Here is a 23,408-nt window from a genome sequence, read left to right as displayed (position 1 = left end):
AGAGATTTGGGTGTTCTTGTACACCAGTCAATGAAGGTAAGCATGCAGGTACAGCAGGTAGTGAAGAAGGCTAATAGCATGCTGGCCTTCATAACAAGAGGGATTGAGTATAGGAGCAAAGAGGTTCTTCTGCAGCTGTACAGGGCCCTGGTGAGACCACACCTGGAGTATTGTGTGCAGTTCTGGTCTCCAAATTTGAGGAAAGACATTCTGACTTTTGAGGGAGTGCAGCGTAGGTTCACGAGGTCAATTCCTGGAATGGCGGGACTACCTTACGCTGAAAGACTGGAGCGACTGGGCTTGTATACCCTTGAGTTTAGAAGACTGAGAGGGGATCTGATTGAGACATATAAGATTATTAAAGGATTGGACACTCTGGAGGCAGGAAACATGTTTCCGCAGATTGGCGAGTGCCAAACCAGAGGAGACAGCTTAAAAATACGGGGTAGACCATTTAGGACAGAGATGAGGAGAAACTTCTTCACCCAGAGAGTCATGGCTGTGTGTAATACTCTGCACCAGAGGGCAGTGGAGGCCCAGCCTCTGGATTCATTTAAGAAAGAGTTGGATAGAGCTCTCAAGGACAGTGGAATCAAGGGGTATGGAGATAAGGCAGGAACAGGATACTGATTAAGGATGATCAGCCATGATCATATTGAATAGTGGTGCAGGCTCGAAGGGCAGAATGGCCTAATCCTGCGTCTATTGTCTACTGTCAATCAGCCTACTCTTAATTCTATTTCTTATGGTCACCAACACAAAACTTATCAAACATTGAAAACTGCTACTCAATCATTAGACTATTACTTAATAGGCTATTTCTTTAAAATATCCAAAACCAATAAATTAGCCACAGGATTTTTTTTTGCCAACTGGAAAGTGTAAAATGTATTTTAAAAATCAATTATTCCATCAGAATGGTTTCACTTCAAGATAACAAGAAAAGAGGAAGAACCTGCATTTATGCAATTTTAGCAACTTTAGGACACTTCAAAACCTTAAAAGCCAATGATTTGCAGGCTTAAATAGCCTTTCTGTGTGTTGGTAAAAATAGAAGCTAATTTATGTATAGCAATGTTCCACAATGGCCATGAGATAAATGTAGTTAATCTTTGGGCAATATATGTGCTAGGAAGGTATGAAAACACCCTGTACTTCACCAAAAAGGCAAAAACTCACACAAGATCACAAAAAAAAGATTAATATAGGTACATGTCAAACCAAGTGTGCAGGCAGCTGGCATGATGCTTTCATTCTGCAGCCACTTCCAGCTGTACTTCAACCACTATAGCAAATCGAAAGACAGCTATTCAGTGACAAAGAGTATTTTCTGATGACATGGCTGGTAACACTAATGCACAATCTATGTGTACAGCACTGACATTTCTACAGGATATTTTCTATTCCACTAGATAGATGGAATCTCAGTTTAATGTCAAAAAAGCAGTATCTATACCCATCTCAATACTGCAAAAGAAATACCAACCAGACTATGTATTCAAATCATGGTGTGGGGCTTGAATTCACCAAAAAAAAAAATCACAGTCAGTAAATTACAAAGGGAGTATACTGCCCATTGAGTCTGTTGGTTCTCTTGAGGAGCAATTCAATTAATCCCACTTCCCAAACTGTTTATCAAAACCCAGGAACCTTCTTACTTTTCTTCAAAAATGCAATTCCCCTTTTTAAGGCTAGCATTGAACTTTATCTACCACTTCTTATCAGGCACTGCATTCTGAATTTTAACTACTTATTGCATAAGATTTTCATGTCACCTCTGATTCTTATGAAAATCACCTTAAATGTGTACCCCACATGCATTTGAAAAGTTTTTCTTCATTTACTCTTAAAATATTCAAGACTTTAAACAACTTTCAAGTTTCTCCCCTTAGCCATATTTCCTCAAATAAGGACAAATCAAGTTTCTCTCGTTTATCTATGTAATACTGCTCTGTCGCACTTCTCTCTGAAGTTGCACTAGTAAACATTTCCTGTAGCCTTTCTAAAGCCATCCCATCTTTTCAAAAGTGCGGTGCCCAGTATTGGACACAATATACGATCAAAGGCGAAACCAGGCTCTTCACAAGACTTTGCTGGTATTTGTGCTCTCAGCCTCTATTTGCAAAACTTGCAAGGATTGCACATGTTTTATTAAAAGCCATTTACAAAAGCTTTTGCACAAGTAGCCCCAGCTTTCTCTCTTCTTGCACCCCCATAAATTGTACCATTTCAAACTTTTTAGAAAGGACGTACTTTTCTGAATTTATTATTGCTTATTTAATGGTATTATTAATGCTGCATGTAGTTCTTGCAAGTCCAAAGGGCATAAATCAGAGTCTGACTCTCACTAGTTAATCATCCATCATCAAAACTGACTGAGTCACTCCACATTTTCAAACCTCAGTGCCCTTGGCAAAAACTTGCCAGTACATGAGGACTAGCTTGGAAACCAAAGTTTACTTTGTTCAGTTTTCCTGAATCATCTCAGTAAAGTCCACTCACATGATGACTCAATCTATTTGTTCAACCATTTCTGTTTCTTGCCTGCCAACCCTCGCTGACCAGCTTGTCTTGCTTTGGAGTTTCCTTTATTTCATCGGATGCCCTTTCTAAAAAGTAATCTTAACCCAAACAATCACCTCCTCTTCCCATTCAGTGTTGACCCAACTATCTTCTAGGTCCAATGTTAGGGCATGCTGTAAATTGTTCCTTCTCCTCAGTTATTACTGACCTTCCTTTCAAAACTGGTCTCATAGTCCTTCCTCAGAAAACCCATGCTAGACCTTTCTGCCTTTGCAAACTATCACCTCACTCCCGAAGTGTTTTCATCTTCAAAGCCACTGAACACATTGTTGCCTCACTTTTCAGTAGTTATTTATCTGAATCAGTTTTTCAGCCCTGCCACAGCACAAGCCTTAGAAATGTCACAAAACACATCCACACACTGATATTTCACCGAAGCTCATTTATAACCTGATCCCTTCTGCTGCTGTTGAAATGGCCAATCATGATACCCTTCTCTAATGTCTCTAACTGCTGTTGAACTAAGCATCAATGCCAATGACTGGCACAACTTTTACTTTTCTGATTGTAGCTTAATCAACTCTAATAATCCCACCAAATCACATATCATCCTAACCTCAAACCATTTCTTCACTTATCAAAATCCTGGAACTCCTTTTTTACCAACAACATGGATTATGGAAATACAAGAAGGTGGCTCTCCCACACTCTCAGAGGCACTTAGGAATGGGCAATAAATGTTGGCCCCACCAGTGAAGCCCACAGTGAGTTAATTAAAATGAAAAATAATGTCCTACTTACACATTTATCTGTGGAACCATCTTTCACATTTAGTAGTTGTGCCTTGTTAACAATATCTGCAAACATAGTCTCAGCTTCAAATTACACACTGATGGCATCTAACTATGTGCTAAGCACCCTGCCTGATTGTTCAGCTTCAGACTGCTATATGCCATCTTTTTTGTGAGATACATGATTTCTTTCAGTTTAACATTAGTAAGACAAAAATTCCCACATTCCCAAGTAATCTTGTCAAGTTTTAACCCCTTCATGATTACCATCTCAGACTGAACTAGATTGCTCACAACTAATTACTGAGCTGCCAACTCCATAATCTTCACTACTAAAAGGACTACCTACTTTTACTTATCAAGTACTGTCTCTGTCTTAACTCATCTACTCAAAAACACTATTTTTGTCATCTGTAGACTGAATTGTTTCAATATAATCTCAGTCTGTCACCCAACCTTTACCTTTAATTAACATTCGATCATCATATTCTCTATCATATCCTGATCAAAGATCATCTGTAATCTTCAAGATCTACAACTTATAAAACAATCATGCTTGTGCTTCTTTCACCTGTAACCTCTGCCAGCCCGAAAGTCTCCATCCCACCTGTGTGATGCTTACTTTCTTTTGAGCCACTCCTTCCTTGGCAAGTCACACCTCCAGTCACCTAGGCTTCATGCACTGGAAATCCTTTTTCTCTTGCCAGTTTTCTCTCTTCAAAGAAAGGCCTTAAAATCTACTTGTTGACCAATTATTTGAGTGATCCTCCATCTCATTTCACCCGTCCCTTTTTCTCTGGAATGTCAGCAAATGTTTTTCAATGTTAAAGGGGCTTTAGATTTACAAGTTATGCTCCCCATCAAAACACAGGAAGATATTTGAGTAAATTATGATCTTGATATTCAAAGGTATCGAAAATTGAAGACACATTCAGGATGGAAATGACTGGTTCACTGAGAATGTAGTTTCACAGCCAAACACTCAAATTCCAAGAATCTAGAAAGCAATTGTTAATTATTAACTTTCCTCTTCCACAGTTGTGCCACTATTGGGTTCAAAATAATCAAGGTGGAAATTGGATCACGTGACAGGTTAGCTAATTTCAAGTTTATTCCTTCTCATAAGATTACTTCAATATTGCAATAATTTCTCTAAGCTACAAAGGGATAAGGAGGCAAGTAATAAATGTTTTAGAAAATAACTGACAAAAAAAAACAGGTGTTTTGCAAGATCTGATATAGAATTTCATAACCCAGTTTAAATAATGCGCTTTTATCCAAACCATATTTTAAAAAGCTGGAATCTTACCTGGTCACTAAGAGTGCACTGTTCTGTACATATGTCTGTGATGAGATTGCGGGCTTGCTTAGCCATTTCATCAAGGAACATGTTGCACAGGGACAGACTGCGATCTCCAATATGATGCCTCTATAGTAGTTCAGAAATTGACAAAACTGTAAATGCACATTGGAATACAAACAAATATACTGTATGAACTTAAGTGGGGATATTATAAATAGAAGTTAATGATGACAACTTCAAACTTTAAATAATAGGACATACCTGCATACTAAGTCAAACATAGTTTAGCTCAGGCAAAACTAGCCACTTACAGCAAAAAAAATGCTTATATCATATTAGATTGAGGAACTGCACTTCTGCAACCTCTCTTTTTGACACTAATCTAAAGTGAAACCTCTACATCTCACATCCATTCCACTCTCCCTTGGAAAGGAAAATTAAGCCCTTGTAAGGCCTGATGAGATATGATTAAGTGGGGTTATATATGTGGAACAATGTACCATCTGAGTGGTGAATACCAAATCAGCTAATACAAAATTTATCTAATTTAGGAGGGAAAACTAGACAACAATGCTTAGTAAACACATGGATTATTTCATGTGGCAGTCTTAAAAATAATAAAATGCAACTTAATATTAGTGACATGCTAAAAGTGCTTATAGAATGACCTTTCAACTGTTGGTTCTGCTTTTCTTTCAGCAAGATAGTAACAAATGTAGAATGTGTTAAGTTATGTACTACTTGTCATTGAACATCTGCAGTGCCAACAAAACACTGAAATCTCTACATAATGTATTACTGAAATGCAAATTGCTGCCTAGATTTCTTGAAATTTAACTTGACAAACTTTCAATGCCATTCCTGTATGAAATGGCAATCTTTCAGGTCATTAACCCATCTCCCATGGTAGTAATCCGGAAAGGTTTGAAGTATGCCTGTGATATGTATTTGCTAAGATGAAGTTGTACTTAAACAAAAAAAACTAAACAACTGGTAATGCTGGAAATCAGAAACTGCTGGAAAAACTTAGGTCAGGCAGCATCTGTAGAGAGAAAGCAGAGTTAACATTTCAGGTCCAGTAACCCTTCTTCAGAATGGTCTTCTGAATGCAGCCATTAGCACTGTGCGTAAATCTTGGCTCAATATTACAAAAGAAGAGAAAATGAGGTCTGCAGATGCTGGAGATCAGAGATGGAAATGTGTTGCTGGAAAAGCACAGCAGGTCAGGCAGCATCTAGGGAACAGGAGAATCGACGTTTCGGGCATTAGCCCTTCTTCAGGAAGCAGGGCTAATGCCCGTCTCCTGAAGAAGGGCTAATGCCCGAAACGTCGATTCTCCTGTTCCCTAGATGCTGCCTGACCTGCTGTGCTTTTCCAGCAACACATTTCCATCTCAATATTACAAAATGCTACCTGATTAACTAACCTTGTACATTTTAAAGATTTTACATCTGTAATGTATAAAAATATAGCTGATGGTTACTCATGTGGACATAGTTCCTAGGATCTTTCAGAAAATATGACCCTCTTTTGAAGAATTAGATTAGTATCAAGGAGTAATATTGGACACATCTCAGCTTTTTTGAACATTGCAAGATATTCAAGAGGGGTGTGCTCTGATTGCTCCAGAGTAAGCCTTTTTCACTTGTGCCTCTATCTGCAATGCTTCTAAGCAGGGAATAAAGGTACCCTCTGTTGTCTCAAATTTTCCCATCAGATTATTTCTCAATATCGGAGAACAGAACTCAGAAAATTAATAGCACATCTATTTTTGATAGTATTGAAGACTTGTGCAAGAAGTGAAATTTCTCCACTTGTCCAAAATGCTGGAAAATAGCATACAATCTATTGCCCTAGTTAATCATTATAATCAGAATCCCAAACTGCAGTGGGAGCCTCTTAGCAGTTTTGTTCTGGAGTACAGGATTTAGAAACACTGGTCCATAAAATGTGACTGCCAACGAGCTTTGACATGGCCTCTTGACTAGATTGGTGGGATTCTTAAAACAGCACCTGCTTTTGGCTGTCATTTTCTCACCCAGTCATAATTTAGCATTAGAATAAACCTAGGAATTCCTCAACAAGCCCATCAACAATGTTCTGCCCACCAAAAGAAAACTGCAACAGTTATTGTTGTGACACCTCAGAGGTTACAAACTGGTTACTATACTGGTACCCAAGAATGAAATTGGGATTGACCCAGATATAGCCATGTTATTGCAGAAAGCATGACTAAGACTCATGGATGTTACCCAGGTCCGAAGTATTAACCAAATCTACTGGACACCCAGCCTGCAATTGACTTTCATTAATGGCCACTGGTTGGCTGAGAAGGAAATCATACCATTTCTTGGCAATTACTTCAAATGAGTACAGGTCATTCTGCTACAATGCGCATTTTGTCAATGCAAATTCTCTGTGACGTGATTGACAAATTGGGGACACTGTTTCAAAAGTGTGAACGTTTGAAGCGTGTATTGGTTATAACTTGATTCTGGCTCCATTAGTTTAAATGTTGCTGCTATTACTCAATTTTCTCATAACACACAATTGCACGAGAAGAGAACTACTGTGTTATAACAGAACCCAGTGTAAATAAATTGCCCACTGGTCTCAGTGGAAGTTGTGGAATTACTGTTGTTTGACTTATCAATCAATACTATTTAGCTGAAACCATGGGAGCTTTTCAACTAATAATGTGCGATGGATTTCCCATGCTGGACAATAATAAGCAACAGGAAATGTAATTAAGTATCTCTTTAAATAAGCCTGATGAGATAATTGAAATAAAAAAAAGTGCTTTAATCTTCTGATCAAAAAATTTCAAGTTTTGCAAAGAACATCAGGCAGGAGACAGGTCTTGCAGATGGTTTTCAGTCAACTATTCCCATCACAAGTTTGCTTAATTCATTAACTGGGGATGCTCATGAGTTGTGCGATCCAGTTAATTGCTTCCTTAGGGGGCATTGACATTTCCTTCCTTTATATTTAGACTCCCATTTTGTTGTGAAATTTCTGATGCCAACTGAGATCCAAGTGACCTCTCAGTGTGCACAATTGGAATTTCAATAGTAAGTTGCCATCATGATAATATCAGAATGTCAAACAAACAGTGCTTCCTTTAGATCACTATGTCTTGCCTTATATAACTGGTAACTGACATAGTTGTGTTCACTATTGACACACATCAGAAGCTTTTAATCATAACACTTTCCCATATTTACAGTTTCTCGTCTTGACAGATGCCGAGCACAGCAATGTTGTGTATAAATGCAGCATTATATTCTTACTTTTATATTCAAATCCTTTTCTAATAAAAGGAGAGCAGTCCACTAGCTTTCTTGACTGCATGCTGTACTGCATACTAACTTGTGACTCAAGCACAAAAACACCTCGATCGCTTCGCACTTTGGAATTCTGTGGTTGTTTTCCAATCAAATAAAATCGGTTTCTTAAATCTCCTTGCCAAAGTGAACATCACATTTTCTCACATGATACACCATCTGCCAGATATATGCTTACTCAAACTTATTGCCAACTGTAACCTCCTTTTGTTGTGTCATAGTAGAGTATAGCTACTATGCTTTTGCTCTCCTCACCCAAGTCATTGATGGAGATTATAAAATAGGGGCCCACAAGATGAGGCCAGTCATCATATTCTGCCAATTGGACAAAGACCTATTTATGTACTAATTTCTTCCAAACAAGCAATCTTTTCACTATGCTAATATGAGCAGTTCTGTATGATCGGATTCTTTTTTATCTGAAATTCTTTGCATGACTTTGAATTGTTGCTGGAACAATGTCTATTAATTAACATTCTTTTATTACATTGTAATTTGCATATTTTGCACTTGTGCACTTTATGCTGCCCTTTGCATGATCGTATAGTTTGTGCTGTCCATGTAGCACAGTGGCCCTGGAGGAACATGGTCTCCTTTTTTCACTGTATCAGTTGTATATGGTAGAAATGACATAAAAGCTACTCTCCAGTCCATATGATACACACTATACCATGAGATTCTATTTTCTGCAATAACTTTTCATGTGGCACCTTGTCAAATGCGTTCAGGATATCCAAATACAGTACATCTGCAGGCTCCCCTTTGCCTACATTGCATGTCCTACTTTCAAACAAATCCAGTAAATTGGTTAAACAATTTATTTTTAATCAAACCAAGCTGATACTTTCATACGTGCCGCAATAAACTCAATGAGAAATTCTAACGTTCTGCAGCACAGATGTCAAGCTAACTGACCTGCAGTTGCTGGTTTCTTCCTCCCTCCCCTTCTTGACTAGATGAGCTATATTTGCTATTTTCCAGTCTGATGAATTTTTCCAGAATCCATGGAATTTCAGAAAATTAAAACCAACGCATTGCCTCAATAGCCACTGCTTTTAAGACCCTAAGTCCTTCTGGACCCAGAGATTTGTGACCCCGCAACTTCATCACTTTATTTGGTACTGTTTCCTTATACTTGTAATGTCACTAGTTCTTTCTTCCCTTTCTCCTCCTGATTCACGCCTATTACTGGAATATTTTTTGCATTCTCTATAATGAAGACAAAAGTAAAACACGTGCTCATTTCATCCACAATTTCCATATTATTAATAATTAATTGCCCAATCTCTCACTTCAGAGTATCAACACACTCATTACTCACTTTTAATTTCATAAATACTTGCAAAATCTCTTTCTATCCATTTTCACATTCTGGCTGAAGGGCTTCTTCTGTACCGTATGATGCTATAATTCTTTGATCCTGTCCCTGACTAAATGAGAAAACACTATCTTAAGTGGTGTAATTGTCTCCTGGTACAAAGAACTTGCTCCTCCCTGATCCACTGTTGTGTTTAAGGTTCAGTTTATATCTCAAATTGACCCAAAGCTGAACTTCAAACACTTTCTATAGACGTGTTTGCTCTGGATTACAATGGCATCCAGGAGTTCCCACATTACCTGTCCTGCCATTCTTTTAAGCTTTAATCTATTACAGAGGAACCTCGATTATCCGAATACCAATTATCCGCAAATCGGATTATCCGAAGGAGATCTCGAGGTCCCAATGGAAACATTTCAAAGATGTGTTTCCAACAGTGATCGTGTCTTTTGTTCACAGTGATTAAACAGGCACCGTCACCAAATGACTGACTGCCTGCCCTCTCTCTCTCCCCACACTTTCCCTGGAGTTCTACACAGGGGCGTACCCTAAACCCCCCTTCCCCACATAATCTCTCCAAATTTGTCCTGTACAGGGCAAAGGTGGAACCTGTCAAAAAAGTTGCACTAAAAAGTGGTGTGCGCGCGTGTTATGTGGTGACATACCCTACAAAGGCAACTGCAGCAATCTTGTTGCTGGTGTCTGGTCCGGCTGCCACGGAGAGGGGCCAGGGAGGCAGTCTTGGACGGTATTGCAGGCGGGCAGGGGGGGGGGGGGGGGGGGGTCTCGTGCGCTGTGTGCTGCTGCAGTCTCCTAAATGAGGAGCAGACTTTAAAATCTCTGAGCCCCAGAAGAAAGGCATTTAATCGATTAACCGAATAATTGATTATCCGAAATAGTGTCCGCCAACACGTTCGGATAATCGAGGTTCCCCTGTAATTATGTTATTACTGTTGTGTTTTTTTTAAAATATACATTTTGACTGCATTATTTGCATGCTATGTCAGAACCTAAAAATAGAGAAAGTAATTAACCAATTAGTAGTAGCCTTTAGTAAAGTAAGGAGAGAAAGTGAGGGCTGCAGATGCTGGAGATCAGAGCTGAAAATGTGTTGCTGGAAAGCGCAGGTCAGGCAACAGACAAGGAACAGGAGAATCGACGTTTCGGGCATAAGCCCTTCTTCAGGAATGAGGAAAGTGTGTCCAGCAGGCTAAGATAAAAGGTAGGGAGGAGGGACTTGGGGGAGGGGCTTTGGAAATGCGATCCAAACTCTCTGAAGAAGGTCAACTCAGGGATTGCCATACCCCTGGGTGGCAGAATAGTCAACTGCTCTACTTTGGCTTTCTTGGATGACATCACCCTTCTGAGTGACTCTCACATCAATATGGGGAGGAACCTGAAGCTGCTCCAGTCATATTGTGACCGTACGAGCCTCAATATTAACATCGCAAAGTCAAAGGTCTTCCACTTTACATTCAAGAGGAAGACCTTCCTGCATAATCACTTTGTTAACTGGAAGCTGCGTAACAAATCTATACCCTATATACCCCCAGGTTATACTGAGAAATACCTGGGTGCCTGTATGGAAACTTGGATAGGTGTGTCTGAAGGAGAATGGAAGGAGAAGCTTAAGACCTGGGTGAGAGGAATACAGGCAACTTGTCTCCAACTGAGACAAGGCCTAGAGATCCTAAAAACTCATGTCATTCCCAGATTGTATTTTCATCTGATCCTGCCCGAAGCATCTCAAAGCACACTCATAAAGCTGGACCAGATCATACGCAACGCCACGAAATAATTCCTCCTCCTTCCACCTCATACCAATGATGGAATCCTGTATGCCAGCAACAACGGCAGTCTGGCCGTGCCAAAGCCAGAAGTGCAGATTCCATCTGTGATTGTCCACAAACACCAGGCACTAGAGATGTCCAAGGATGTGATCATACTGGCCTCCTTTCAATATAGAGGACAATGCAACAGTGGGAGTCAGTCGGTTTATAGTAGATGTCCGTGTCGATTCGGTCACCCGAGATAGAAATGGAAAGGTCTAGGAAGGGGAGGGAGGAGTCCCAATTGTAGTCCGCCTCAATGAATCCAGCTCTGTCTTCGACTTGGGATTCTTTTCTTGTCTGCTTCCGTGGGGGACACAGACTGCCTGTCTCAGGGTCCTGCGCAAGTGACGCAGACTGCCTGTCTCAGGGTCTTCTCTCACTTGCGCCTCTACCACTTCCATCGTCAACAGGTTTGCTGAGAATAATTTTCCTTTCATAAACCCATGTGAACTCTGCATAATACTACCATAGTTTGCCTAATGTCCTTTATTGTGGATACCAAGCATTTTCCCTACAGAGTGATGTTAAACCAACAGGTCTGCAATTCCCATTTTTCTCTCTATCCTGTTTTTCTTTAAATAGAGGGGTTATAGCAGATGCACAAAATTAATATCAAATGGTGCTCCACGAAGAAAAACTTTGAGCCGCTTGCTGTTTGAAGAACACATTAATAATTTTGACTTAATTATGAGAGGCATGATTGGGAAACTTAGAGAGGATACTGAAACTGATTGGGTACTTGAAAGTGAAGAGGATGGTTACTCACAGCAGGAAGGTACCAATGGTTTGTCTCACTGGGCAAAAAGGTGGTAAATGGAATTTAATCCGAGATTTTTCATTTTGGGAGGCAAGTAAATACACAATAAACTAGAGGGTTCTGAGAGTTGGTAGACGAAGTGACTGCATGTCCAAAGGTATCTGGAAGTGGCAAGACGTATTGACAAAGTGGGATGCTTTCTTTCTGTCTTGGGTGAGGAAATGAAAAGACTACCAGAGATGTAATGCTAGAGCTATATTGGTTAGGCAACAGCAGGACTCATCATAGAATCCCTACAGTGTGGAAACTTGCAATTTTGTCCAACAAGTCCACACTGACTTTCCAAACATCATCCCCTGTACACACCCCTGTACCCTATAATCCTAAATTTCCCATGGCTAGTCCACCTAACCTACACATCCCTGGGCAGTTTAGCATGGCCAATTCACCTAACCTGCATATTTTTGGACTATGGGAGGAAACCAGAGCACCCAGAGGAACCCATGTAGACAAGAGTTAATGTAAGAATGTACATTAACTCCACATAGACAGATGCCAGAGGCTGTAATTTAACCAATATCCCTGGCGCTGAAAGGGAGTAGTGTTCACCACTAAGCCACTGTGCTGCCTCAAGCAGTTGTGCTTTCAGTTCTGGTCATTACAGGAAGGACATCATTTCTAGCAAAAGTATGGAGGTGGTTTGCAAGTATTTCCCGAAGGGCTTGAAAATTGCAACAAAGAAGGAAGATTGGATCTGCTAGGCTTGTTTTCCTTAGGACAGAGGAAGTGGAGGAGTAACTTATTTGGGGTGTACAAAATAACGTGAGATTTGGATAGAATGGGTGGGAGAAATCTATTTCCTCAACCAGTGAGCTCAATTACCAAGTGTACACATTTCAGGTAAAAAGATAGAGGGGATTAAAGAGAAACTTTGTCACTTTTTGGTGTGGGTGTCTGGAATTTGCTGCCAGTTTTGAGATTGTGACAGAATCCCTCAACACATTTAGAACAAACCTGGATCTCCAAAGTGCTGTAACCTACAAGACTACACAACAGGCACTATGAAGTGGGATTTGAATGGATGCCTGGATTATTCGGTCAGCATGCCTGACTTGCCTCTATTTGCACTGTAACTTTTCTACAGTTCTATTTGCAACTTTGACATCGACACACTGTTTCAGAGCATAAAGATTTGCTGCAAGATGGCCACCAATGCATTCTCTCTCAAAGTGCCTTGTTTAATACCCAGGTGTAGGTCAAATCCACGGAATTATTCCAAGATAAATCCCATTAATTTCTCTTGTTTTACATATTAAGCGATACCTTGCAGTGACTCTCTTCATTCGTCCCTATATTGTCAAGTATATTTGGCGAGTTCAGTGTTTTCCTGTGTGAAGGCAAACAGCTACAATACATTTATTTAATTTCTCTGCCACTTCCTTGTTCTCTGCTTGTAAAGGAGCTACATTTGTTCTCGCCATGCTTTACTTTTTATATTCACAAAGAAGTTTTTGCAGTCGGATTTTAAATTTCTTTCTGGTTTATTTCAATTTAATGTAGTTTCTCAATCATCTAGAGTTAATTTGCACCTCATACATTTATGCTTTCCTTTGTTTAGATGTAACAGCCAAGAATCTGAAAGAACTATATCATTTTCAAACTTTATGTGAGATTCTATCATGTATGGTCACTCTTTCCTAAAAACTACTTTTCAGCAAGATTGTTAATTTGGTCTCCTTCATTGCACCATATGAGATTTAACAGGCAGACCTAGCTGGTTCCTCAATGTAGTGCTCTAGAAAACCATCTTAAATGCATTCCAAAAGTTCACCCTTTGCAACATTAGAGCAAATTAGATCTATAAGTAGACTGAAATCCCTATGATTACTGTATTACCTTTGTTACCTGCACATCTAATATTCACATGGATATTATGATTTACATTATGATTGCTGTTCACTGGCCTACACTTAACTCCCAGTTTTCTTCCCATTGCTGTTTCTTAGTTCAACCCAAACAGATGCTATACGTTGAACTTTAAAGTTATGGTCGTTTCTCACAACAGTACTAATGCCCTCTAGTTAACAAAGCTTCCCACTATCTTTTCTCAGATCCCTGTCCTCCCTGAATTTCACACACCCATGGACATTCGGATCCCAATGTTGATTCCCTTGCAGTCACATCTCCATAATGGCGATCAGGTCATACGAATGATTTTATACTGAAGCTGACAAATCATCTGCATTATTGCAAATTGCAGACAAAGAAAATGCAAAAATAAAGCTCTTTTTTCATTACTTTTCTAAACTCTGGCCCCATCTGCTGGCACACTAATTTATAAACACTTTTTCCTGCAATACTCTGATTAACCTTACCTTCAATGCGACCTTTATCTATTGCTATGTCATTACCCTTTATTTGCACAGTATTCTCCTGTGTGACCCATTTCCTCCCTCTATTTAGTTTGGGGCTTTATCTACTTCTCTAGTTATATAAATCATTAGAACACCTGCCCCAGCGCAGTTCAAGTGAAGCTCATACCAACAATATGAGCTGGTGCCAGTGCCTCATGAACTGGAAGCCTCCTTTCTCACACTAGTTTCTCAGCCAGGCATTTATCTCTTATTAGCACATGTCTGAAGTAAGGAGTCAAAGGTTACATTTGAGATTCTATTTTCTAACTTGGTGCCTAGCTCTTCAAACTGGCCATAAGACTTATTTTCTGGTCTAGGCAAAAGTGAGAGCTGCAGCTGCTAGAGATTGGAGTCAAGAGGGTGGGGCTGGAAAAGCATAGCAGGTCAGGCAGCATCCGAGGAGCAGGAGAATCAATGTTTCAGGCAAAAGCTCTTCATGAGGAATGACGCTGGGAGCTTCGGGGGTGGAGAGATAAATGGGAGGGAGATGGGGCTAGGGGGGAAGGTAGCTTTTTTTTCCTGGTCTACTTATATCATTTGACTATAATAACTGGATCTTTCCTCCTACTGCAAATTCTTGTTTAGCTCAGACCAGACATCTCAAACTCTGGCATTGTACAGGCAACACTGCCCTCTGGATCCTCATTCTCGGCTGCAGAAAACAGTATCCATCCTCCTAACTACACCATTTCTTACTATCACTAAATTTCAATTTACTCTCAGTTCCCCCCATTACAATGGCTTCCTTTACCATGGTGTAATGATTTGTCTGCTGATCCAAACCGTGGCCTGCACTTTTGTCCATTCAATCTACAAGAACTTCAAATGTGTTGCTCAAGTGCACTGGCAAAGGCTTCTCCATTCCATCAATCCCCTTATCTGCCTTACAGTCACACTCACCTGTCCCTTACCAGTGAACAAACTAAATTACACAGACCCGAGAGGTGTGACCATCTGATGGAAGAGTGTTCAGGTAATTTCTCTCCTCCCTGATACACTACAATGTCCGTAGCTCACTCCACGGCTCAACAGCTGAGCTGAAGCTTCTCAAGTTGCAGATAATTATTACAAATGTTGTTTCCACAGGTCATAGTGGCATCAAGGAAATCCACATGGGACAGCTATGACACATTACCTGCACTGGCACTGTGGTGCTCTTGTAATAGAACTGAACACTCTCACTCACCAAATCCTGGCTTCACGCTAGTAGCACTAGCAGTAGTTAGTAGCACTAACTACTGTCCTTTCACTTCCATTTCTTCCACAAACTTTCTTTCAATCACCTCAAAATAGACTCTTTTGGCATGATCTCAATTTTAATAGAGAACTGGACAGACTTTTTAGTTTATAAAGGAGGCTTGTTAGACTGTGGAATACCCAAGTAGCATAAGTGGACATGGTAAGATTCGAGAATAGATTAGATAAGTGGATGAAGGAAAGAGGATCACAGGATACGGGAACAAAGAAGGCACATTGAGTTTAATGCTGGAACTTGGCATGAATGATAAACACTAACATGGACTAAATAGCCTGTATCTGTGTAGTAATTTTTTTGTAATTCTATGAAATCCGTTTTCATATTTCAAATACATAACATGAAGGAGAGAACACTATAGGAAAATCTAACTTTGGAAACACCTCAGTTCAATGAGCTGGTATCAGCAAAAGACCACAAATCAAGATGAAAGGTGCTACAAGTTGCATTTAGGTCAATTTATCACTACATAATCTTTACTGAAGCAAAACTTGATATCTTGTAAATGTTCGCAACGGAAATAGAATAAAAACAACCTTACCTCTTCAGGACACAATTCATGAGTGCAACTCATAAAATGTGTGCAAACCAATGGGAAAGCAATTGAATATCGTGACTGCGATGGCAACTCCAAGCACTGGTGAAACATCTTCTCAAAAGCACGACTGTAAAAACTTAAGAGTATTAAGCAACGTCAATACATTTCTACATAATTACATGAAACTTGACAAAATTTCACGTTGTTCCATTCAAATAAAAACTTCCCAATAGTTTCCTATATGTTGTGAAGCATTCTGTTCAAAGTTTAAACTTGACTAGGCTTTGGTCAGGTATGGATACTGTTGGTTCATGATCACAATTTTACTATCCACACATTTTTAAAAAATTGTTAGCTATTTACCGAGCTCGTTAACCTTCACGCCAATCAGATGTGTTTAATTTTGCACTTGGAATAGAAAATTGGTTAAATCACTGAGTGGGTTGCAAACCCAAAATACTTTGAAATAATAGCAGCTTGCACATATTAGGTAGACAGGAGGTAAAGTTGCTGCTATTGTTAATGTCACCATGGGTTACTATAATTTATGCTTCAACCAGTCTTTACTGCACCAATATGTTTTAATATCTTAACAGTTTTCTCATTCAATGTCTTCATATACAGAAGAGAAAAGGTGGCTGGCTGACAAGTGAATTGCATACTGTATTTCAACCTCAGTTTTGAGCTTAAAATCAGTTCAGACTAACTGGTTGAAAGTTAATTTTTTGCAACTTATAAAGACACGAAATTCTAAGAATTTGCTAAGAAACCAGCAATCTGAAAGGTCACAGGAATGGATGATATGGAAAATGTACATGTCACTTAGTAAAATAGGTGTGCTTGAAATGGAAATTGCTCTAAACCAAATCCAAGCAAAAGCAATTTTGCCAGAGTTGAAAACAGTCATTAAATATAAACTGATTGATGATAAAAACGCACAATGGCAAAAACTTAATTTCAGATGAAATTATAAAAGAGAAACAAAGATAAATTTATGTAACCTGAATTAAATCTATAACAGCTTTCAATGCACAGTATTCTTTCATTCCGTGTTTAACTTCTAGATATTCACTGGAGTGTTTTGTATCACAACTCAGTTTTGTTGTTGCCATCTTTTCATAATTGCTATTGTGATTGGGATTTCATGTTTATCAAATACAGGATGATCTGTTATGCAGATTTTACATGCACATGCGAGTACTGATGTAGTCATGCAGGAAAACATCAGCTGAGTAGAAAACAGTGACTGTGGCTGAATGGCTCTCAATATTTCACAGAGAGGGAGGACTGGCAAGATTTAGTCAAATAGTTTGAATGCTGTGACATCAAGACATGTCTGTTATGACAGTCTTTTGCCTCTGGGTCATTAATGGTTTTGTGGAGAACACCATTAGCTTCAAAACTACATTGTTAGCTACAAGCACTGTATTCACTCCAGTTGAGTGGTGAGGAGGCAGTGCACAGCAAAGTCCTAGTTCTGCATCCTTTGCTCCTCTCTTTGGACAAGAGAGCCCCACACAGTGCAGGAGCCAGTGCCTCCTCTGCAATGTCAGCACTCACTTCATATTTTGCAGCTACCACCAAAGCCCAACTCTCAACGTCAGCAGCTTGGGACACACCGGGTATCTCAGAATTTCTTAGAGGAGAAGAGCAGCAGATGCCCTGTTAATAAAACTTACTTTCCTCAATACTTTTACCTAATTTATTTGTAAAGTTTAAATATTTAGAATAGCATCTCGCTGTATGATGTACTCTTGCTTTTAACTGAAATAGAGAATTGAATCAAGTAACTTTTGCTGAAATACAATGGAATAAATGGATTTGGCATTTATCTTGCATTTTCTTTGTATAGCCTGCTTCAAAAGCCAAATCAGGTTTGCCTCTGTCAAATACAGGTTTCTGGACTAGATGATTACAAACCCGGACCCACAATACAATGACGTCTTAAGCATAGCACGATTGGACCGGTGGCAAAGTGCACTCCCAGGTGCTTGCCCATTTTCCCCAATTTACTGGAATAGAAAAGGGAAATGGTTGATTAGCATCCAATGGAGGAAGAGCAAAAGTCGATTCAGCTTTTAATACGGAATCCAGAAAGAGAGATAGAAGCAAAACCTCCAACAAATAATTAATATGGAAGCTTTGGATGTGGCAGTCTAACTTCAAACACATATTACCCCCTTTTCCATGGGATTATAGCATTGTGTCATGATATGGGATCTGACATGGGCGATCAACTAAAAGATTGGACTTGAAAAGAAGACTGTGCTGGTGGCAGAGATTTTGATGATAGAAGTCAATAGAAAAAGAGGTAGGTGCATCCATGTACAAATCCATGATCTTATTTCTCTTTCACCTCAGCTATTTTAACAATAAAGCAAATATCAATGATTTAATTCTGAATAGATTTTAATTAACCGCAACTAAGCTACTTGATGCAGTCAGAAAAAAAGATTTCATATAGGTTTAGTAGTTTAGCAAAGAATTTTCTTTTTCTAAATTAAATCATTTATTTATAAAGGTGTGACATGGGCCTTCATGGTTAATTTTGCACTCCATCTCAAATGGTGCAGATTGTAGTTTTGAACACATGAAATTTATAAATTACAAAGCACATCTAAATGATTTTTTTTGTGAACATGAAATTAAAATCAACATACTTGATTTTTTTTAACAATAGGTAGCTACGATGAAGGAATGCAACATTTGCAGACATTATGAAGCAAACTGTGGTGATATTGTGACAAATACAAAAATTAAATAAAAATAATTTTTTTGAATTTGCACTATTTGAAAAGAAGTAATCCTAATAGTTACTATCCAAATGATACTTGTGTCAAAATTCAGTTGCAATTATCCATAAGCTCCCATAAGTAACAATGAGATAAATGAGAACATATTTAATTTTAGTGACACTGTATATGCATCTAAATAATTCCTATAACACCTGTGTTTTGTACAGTCTCATCTTAAATATTGAATTGCTCTATAGCATTTCAACAGTACTGCAGAGGTCAGTCTACATTATGTATTCAAGTCTCTAAATTAAGTTTCATTCTAGTGTTCTACTCATGTACATCATTGCTCTCATTGAACCAAGCCTGACATGAAATAAACATTTACATTCATTTATCCAGTTCTAATTGGAAAACTTTTAAGTTTTTATATACAAAAACAAAGACTATGTGCCTTCCCAAGTATCTACCAAAATGTTGAAGTTTGAAGCTGAGGAAAATAAGTAAAAAGTGTTTTCCCCTGTAACAGAAATAGTTCCATAGGTTTTTTTTAAAAAAATGTACACTTAAATTTAATCCACTCAAGAAAACAAAACTTGAAAACAGGTATGTGATTACCTGCTAAAATGTTTTCTGCTGCTCCGAGTATTATGGAGTAAATTAACAAGCTGTTATTCCTTGAAATGAGAAACAGAACATGCACTCACCAGAAGATAGAGAGATCTGAAGTTTCCACCAGCATTTCAACCAAAGAATCCACCATTTTTGTGTGAAAAATAATTGTATTCATCATTTTTCCTAGTTCCTTGTGGTCAGACAGATTAAGAGAAGCCTTGGAAACACTGGTATATGCCTGAAACAAACAAGCGTGTATTTTGGATCAAATATATTCTTAAGGAGATAAAACACCATTTTACATTCATATGCCAATTTTCCACTTCATGTTTGTGTTGTGCATGTTGAGTTTTCCAAAGTTAACTCCACAAACTCGTTCAAGATCTCAGCCGAGATATGACTGTTTAGGTCACTGTCACAGAATAATACAGAACAAATGCCCAATCATCCTATTGCCGTTGTTCCAACTCTTTACAAAAACTATCCAATTAGTTTCAGTCCCTTGATCATCGCCCATAGTCCTGCAAAACCTTCTCGGTTAAACATCTCCCACTAAAATTTGACTACTCTTAAGTTCTGAAGGGTCACAGTGAACTTGCAACTTTAGCTTTCCTTTCTACCTCTAGCATTCACAGTATTTTGTTTTCATTCAATCAAGTACCTATTCATTTCCCTGTTGATACCCAAAGTTGCTCACAATACTTCAACTGGAAGCCAACCAATAATGTTAAGCATAACTCCCTTGCTCATGCATTCTAGGCCTCTAGTTACAAAGTTAACAGCCTTATACACCTTTCTAATAAAATAGCATTTTCAACATGTTCTGCTACCCACGAAGATTTAAGCAAATGTGCCCTCAGCTATCTCTGATTCAGCATACCACACCCTTTAAATGTATTACCTTACCTAATTGTTCCTACCGAAACAAATCTACTTTAAATTTTTCCTTTGATATAATCACAAGAACAAAAGAAACAGCATCCCAAAAACCCATCAATAAGGTGATACGATCCCAGTTGACTTCATTACCAGTCTAGTCTGAACCTAAAATCAAATCTGCCTTGGTAGAACATGGTTCTTTTTGTAAAAATGTGGTGGTCTTTGATTGAATGTACATATGGCTGCAAATTTGGTTTCAACAATAGAACAGAAGTTTATTACACTAAAGAAATAAAAGCTACCTAAATATAACAGTTGTAAAAATTTCAAAACACACATCGAAACAAAGTTTCATCTGGTCACCAATGACATTACTTTACAATGACTCAAAATCTAGAGAAAAAAAGTTCTTTCTCGACCAATCTGTTGATTTGACTTAACCGCTGCTTCTAAGTTCTGGACTCGTGAGCTGCAAGGTCTTTTTGTTTGACCACTCATGCAACTGAGATCGTAGAATCTGTCAACTTTCAATAACAAATGCAGGTTTCTAATCAAACATGCCTTGCCTGCAAATTTCACAAACTCAACTCTTTCACAGAGGCAACCTATTTCCATATTGGATCTAAACAATCTGGGAGAAATTACGTATATATTTAATTTCAGTCGAATCTCCTTCATGCTGTCTAAAAGCTTTCCAGTCTCTGGGATTTTGTTAATCCTTAATTATTGATTATTTTAAATTCCCAAGTTTTCCTAACTGGTTGCAATGCCCAAGTCAATCTATCTCACCACAAGGAATCCTTGCAAGACCATCCTACACTGTGGTTAAGTAGACAGCCATGGATGTAACATTTAAACAGCAAAATTAGAAGATCACACTGATGATACGCAATTTATAGCACTAAATTACTGACACACAAATAGAAATTCATTAGAGAAGAACCAACAGTAAAGGCATAGTCATAAAGGTAATGATATTCTTAAAACTAAATAAATGAAAACACACTAATGACTATAACCCTTCATTGTACCACAAAGGTAAACTTAACCATCCAGTGACCGCTAAAATGAAAATAAAAACACATACTGTAAGCATTCATACAGTCTCAAAGCATCTGTAGGTAAATATAGATTTTTAACTGGGATTCTGACAAAACAATTCACTTCTTCTCTTCACAGATGATAGGGGACTTTTTTTTCCTCTATATTTTCCAGATTTCGAGCATTTGAAATGTTTCTCTTCAAACTACCAATAGTCTATAGCATTCTAAATCACAAGTCAAATTTTGGCTTCTAATTTTTTTAAATCAGCTGATTGTAACAAGGATGTGTATTCATCCAATAGCGGGAAAATTATGATCAACTGTAACTGTTTTAACAAAACTACTGGATCCAAATTGTGAAGAAATTTAATAAAGTTAAAATTAGTGCTTAGTTAACTTATCACATCTAGAGAACAAAGTTAAACATTAAACAACAGGGGATAATAAAATTAAAGCAATCTGATTTTTCAGTAAATTTTTAAAAGTTTATCAATAATAAAAGTAAAAAAGATCATAGTTCGCAACAGGAGGTACAGCTGTTTAGTGAGTAGCTGATATGTTTTCTTAAACTAAGGTTTAAAAGTCTAATAAAAAGAGATATGGGTTGTATATCATGTTCCGATGGGATCTTCAGGGTGAATCATGGTTTTCAGACCTTTAATTGCAGCTGGTGTCACTGCACTACATCCATGAAATTAGGTGTTTGGTGAATCCTGCATTTATAAATGTGGTCAACCTGCAGTTCAACAGATGTAAGCAGGCAGGGAATGAGTAACTGCTAGACAGTCATGATGGTTCAGGCAATCGGTGCACTAATCCTGAGCACATCTCTCTTTCCAACCCAGTGTTCTCACCTGAATATAAATGAGAGAGATGGTTCCTACAGGCAGTGTAGCCTGAAGCTAGACCACATCATCATGGCCAGCTGGATAAAATGAAGGCAAAGATTGGCAAACCATAGTTAGGGCAACAGACCAGTAGTTGTGTTCCATTTCAGTATGAATATTGGTATAATGAGTAATGGAGTCTTGCAGGCAGAGGTTAGGGAGCAAGAAAACAAATTAGCAACCTTTGGTACAAATCTGAAAGTAGTAATCTCCAGATTACTCCCAATACCACATGCAGGTGAATGTAGAAATAGAAGAATTGAAGATGAATGTCTCACTGGAGAGTTGGTGCACAATGGAGTGCTTTGGATTCTTGAAACTTTAGGACCGTTTGTGGGATATGGGGGTTTGACATTAAAGATCAGATGATTTGCACCTGAATTGAGCTGGGAATGATTTACTTGTGTTATAGGGAAGGGCTAAAATTCACTTGACAATATACTGGAATCAGGAGGTAATATCAGAGAAGACCAACTAAACAGAGGATTTTCTGGATGAAAGGAGCTGTAGAATAATCATGAATGGCTCTTTTTTTGGACTGGAAGTAGTATATAGCAGGACTTAAAGATCATGCATTAGGACCTCTGCTATTTCAATTTATCTTATTGAACTAGACTTGTGCAAATTTTGAATTGTGCCTGTAAACCCATGACAAAATTTGGAAGTATTGTGAACTGTGAGGAAGATAGTGTTAAGTTTGAAGATGACAGAGATAGAATGGTGGACAAGTGGATAATGAAATTTAATGCAGAGAGGCGTCAAGTGTTTCAGTTTGTCAGAACAAGGAGAGGCAACATAAAGACTGCAATTTGAAATCAGTTCCAAGAGTACAAAAATCTGATGGCATATGGGCACAAATCCTTTAAGATGGCAGATTACTACAGCAGTGGATAAACCAACAGGATACCAGGCTTCAGAGTATAAAACAGTAAAATTACCTTAAATTGTATAAAACATGAGTTTGGTCAATTCAGGGCATCACATGTCAGGAAAGATGTGAAAACATCAGAATGGGTGCATAAAAGATGCTTGAGAATAGTTCCAGAGATGGAGGATTTCAGCTATGTGACTAGATTGGAGAAGCTGGAATGGAAATCCTTAGACAAGATTAAGTGGAAATTTGACAGATGTTCAAAATCACAAAGTGTCTCGACAGTGCAGCACAGGAATATTC

General features: G+C 38.4%; 1 protein-coding gene across 5 annotated transcripts in view; it reads right to left on the bottom strand.

Annotated features, from left to right (window-relative positions):
• nckap1 (NCK-associated protein 1) overlaps window positions 1-23,408 on the bottom strand; it is a 214,952-nt gene that overhangs the window by 75,089 nt on the left and 116,455 nt on the right. For all 5 annotated transcript variants that reach the window (XM_043693453.1, XM_043693454.1, XM_043693456.1 and 2 more), the window contains 3 exons: window positions 19,518-19,663; window positions 16,079-16,211; window positions 4,624-4,743 (listed from right to left, as the gene is read on the bottom strand). In XM_043693453.1, coding sequence (XP_043549388.1) covers window positions 4,624-4,743; window positions 16,079-16,211; window positions 19,518-19,663 — 399 coding nt within the window. The remainder of the gene's footprint in view (window positions 1-4,623; window positions 4,744-16,078; window positions 16,212-19,517; window positions 19,664-23,408) is intronic.

The sequence above is a fragment of the Chiloscyllium plagiosum genome, chromosome 7, assembly GCF_004010195.1.
Source record: "Chiloscyllium plagiosum isolate BGI_BamShark_2017 chromosome 7, ASM401019v2, whole genome shotgun sequence".
NCBI lineage: Eukaryota > Metazoa > Chordata > Chondrichthyes > Orectolobiformes > Hemiscylliidae > Chiloscyllium > Chiloscyllium plagiosum.
The sequence above is the reverse complement of the archived record's forward strand: the minus strand, read 5'-3'. Positions and strand labels throughout refer to the sequence as shown.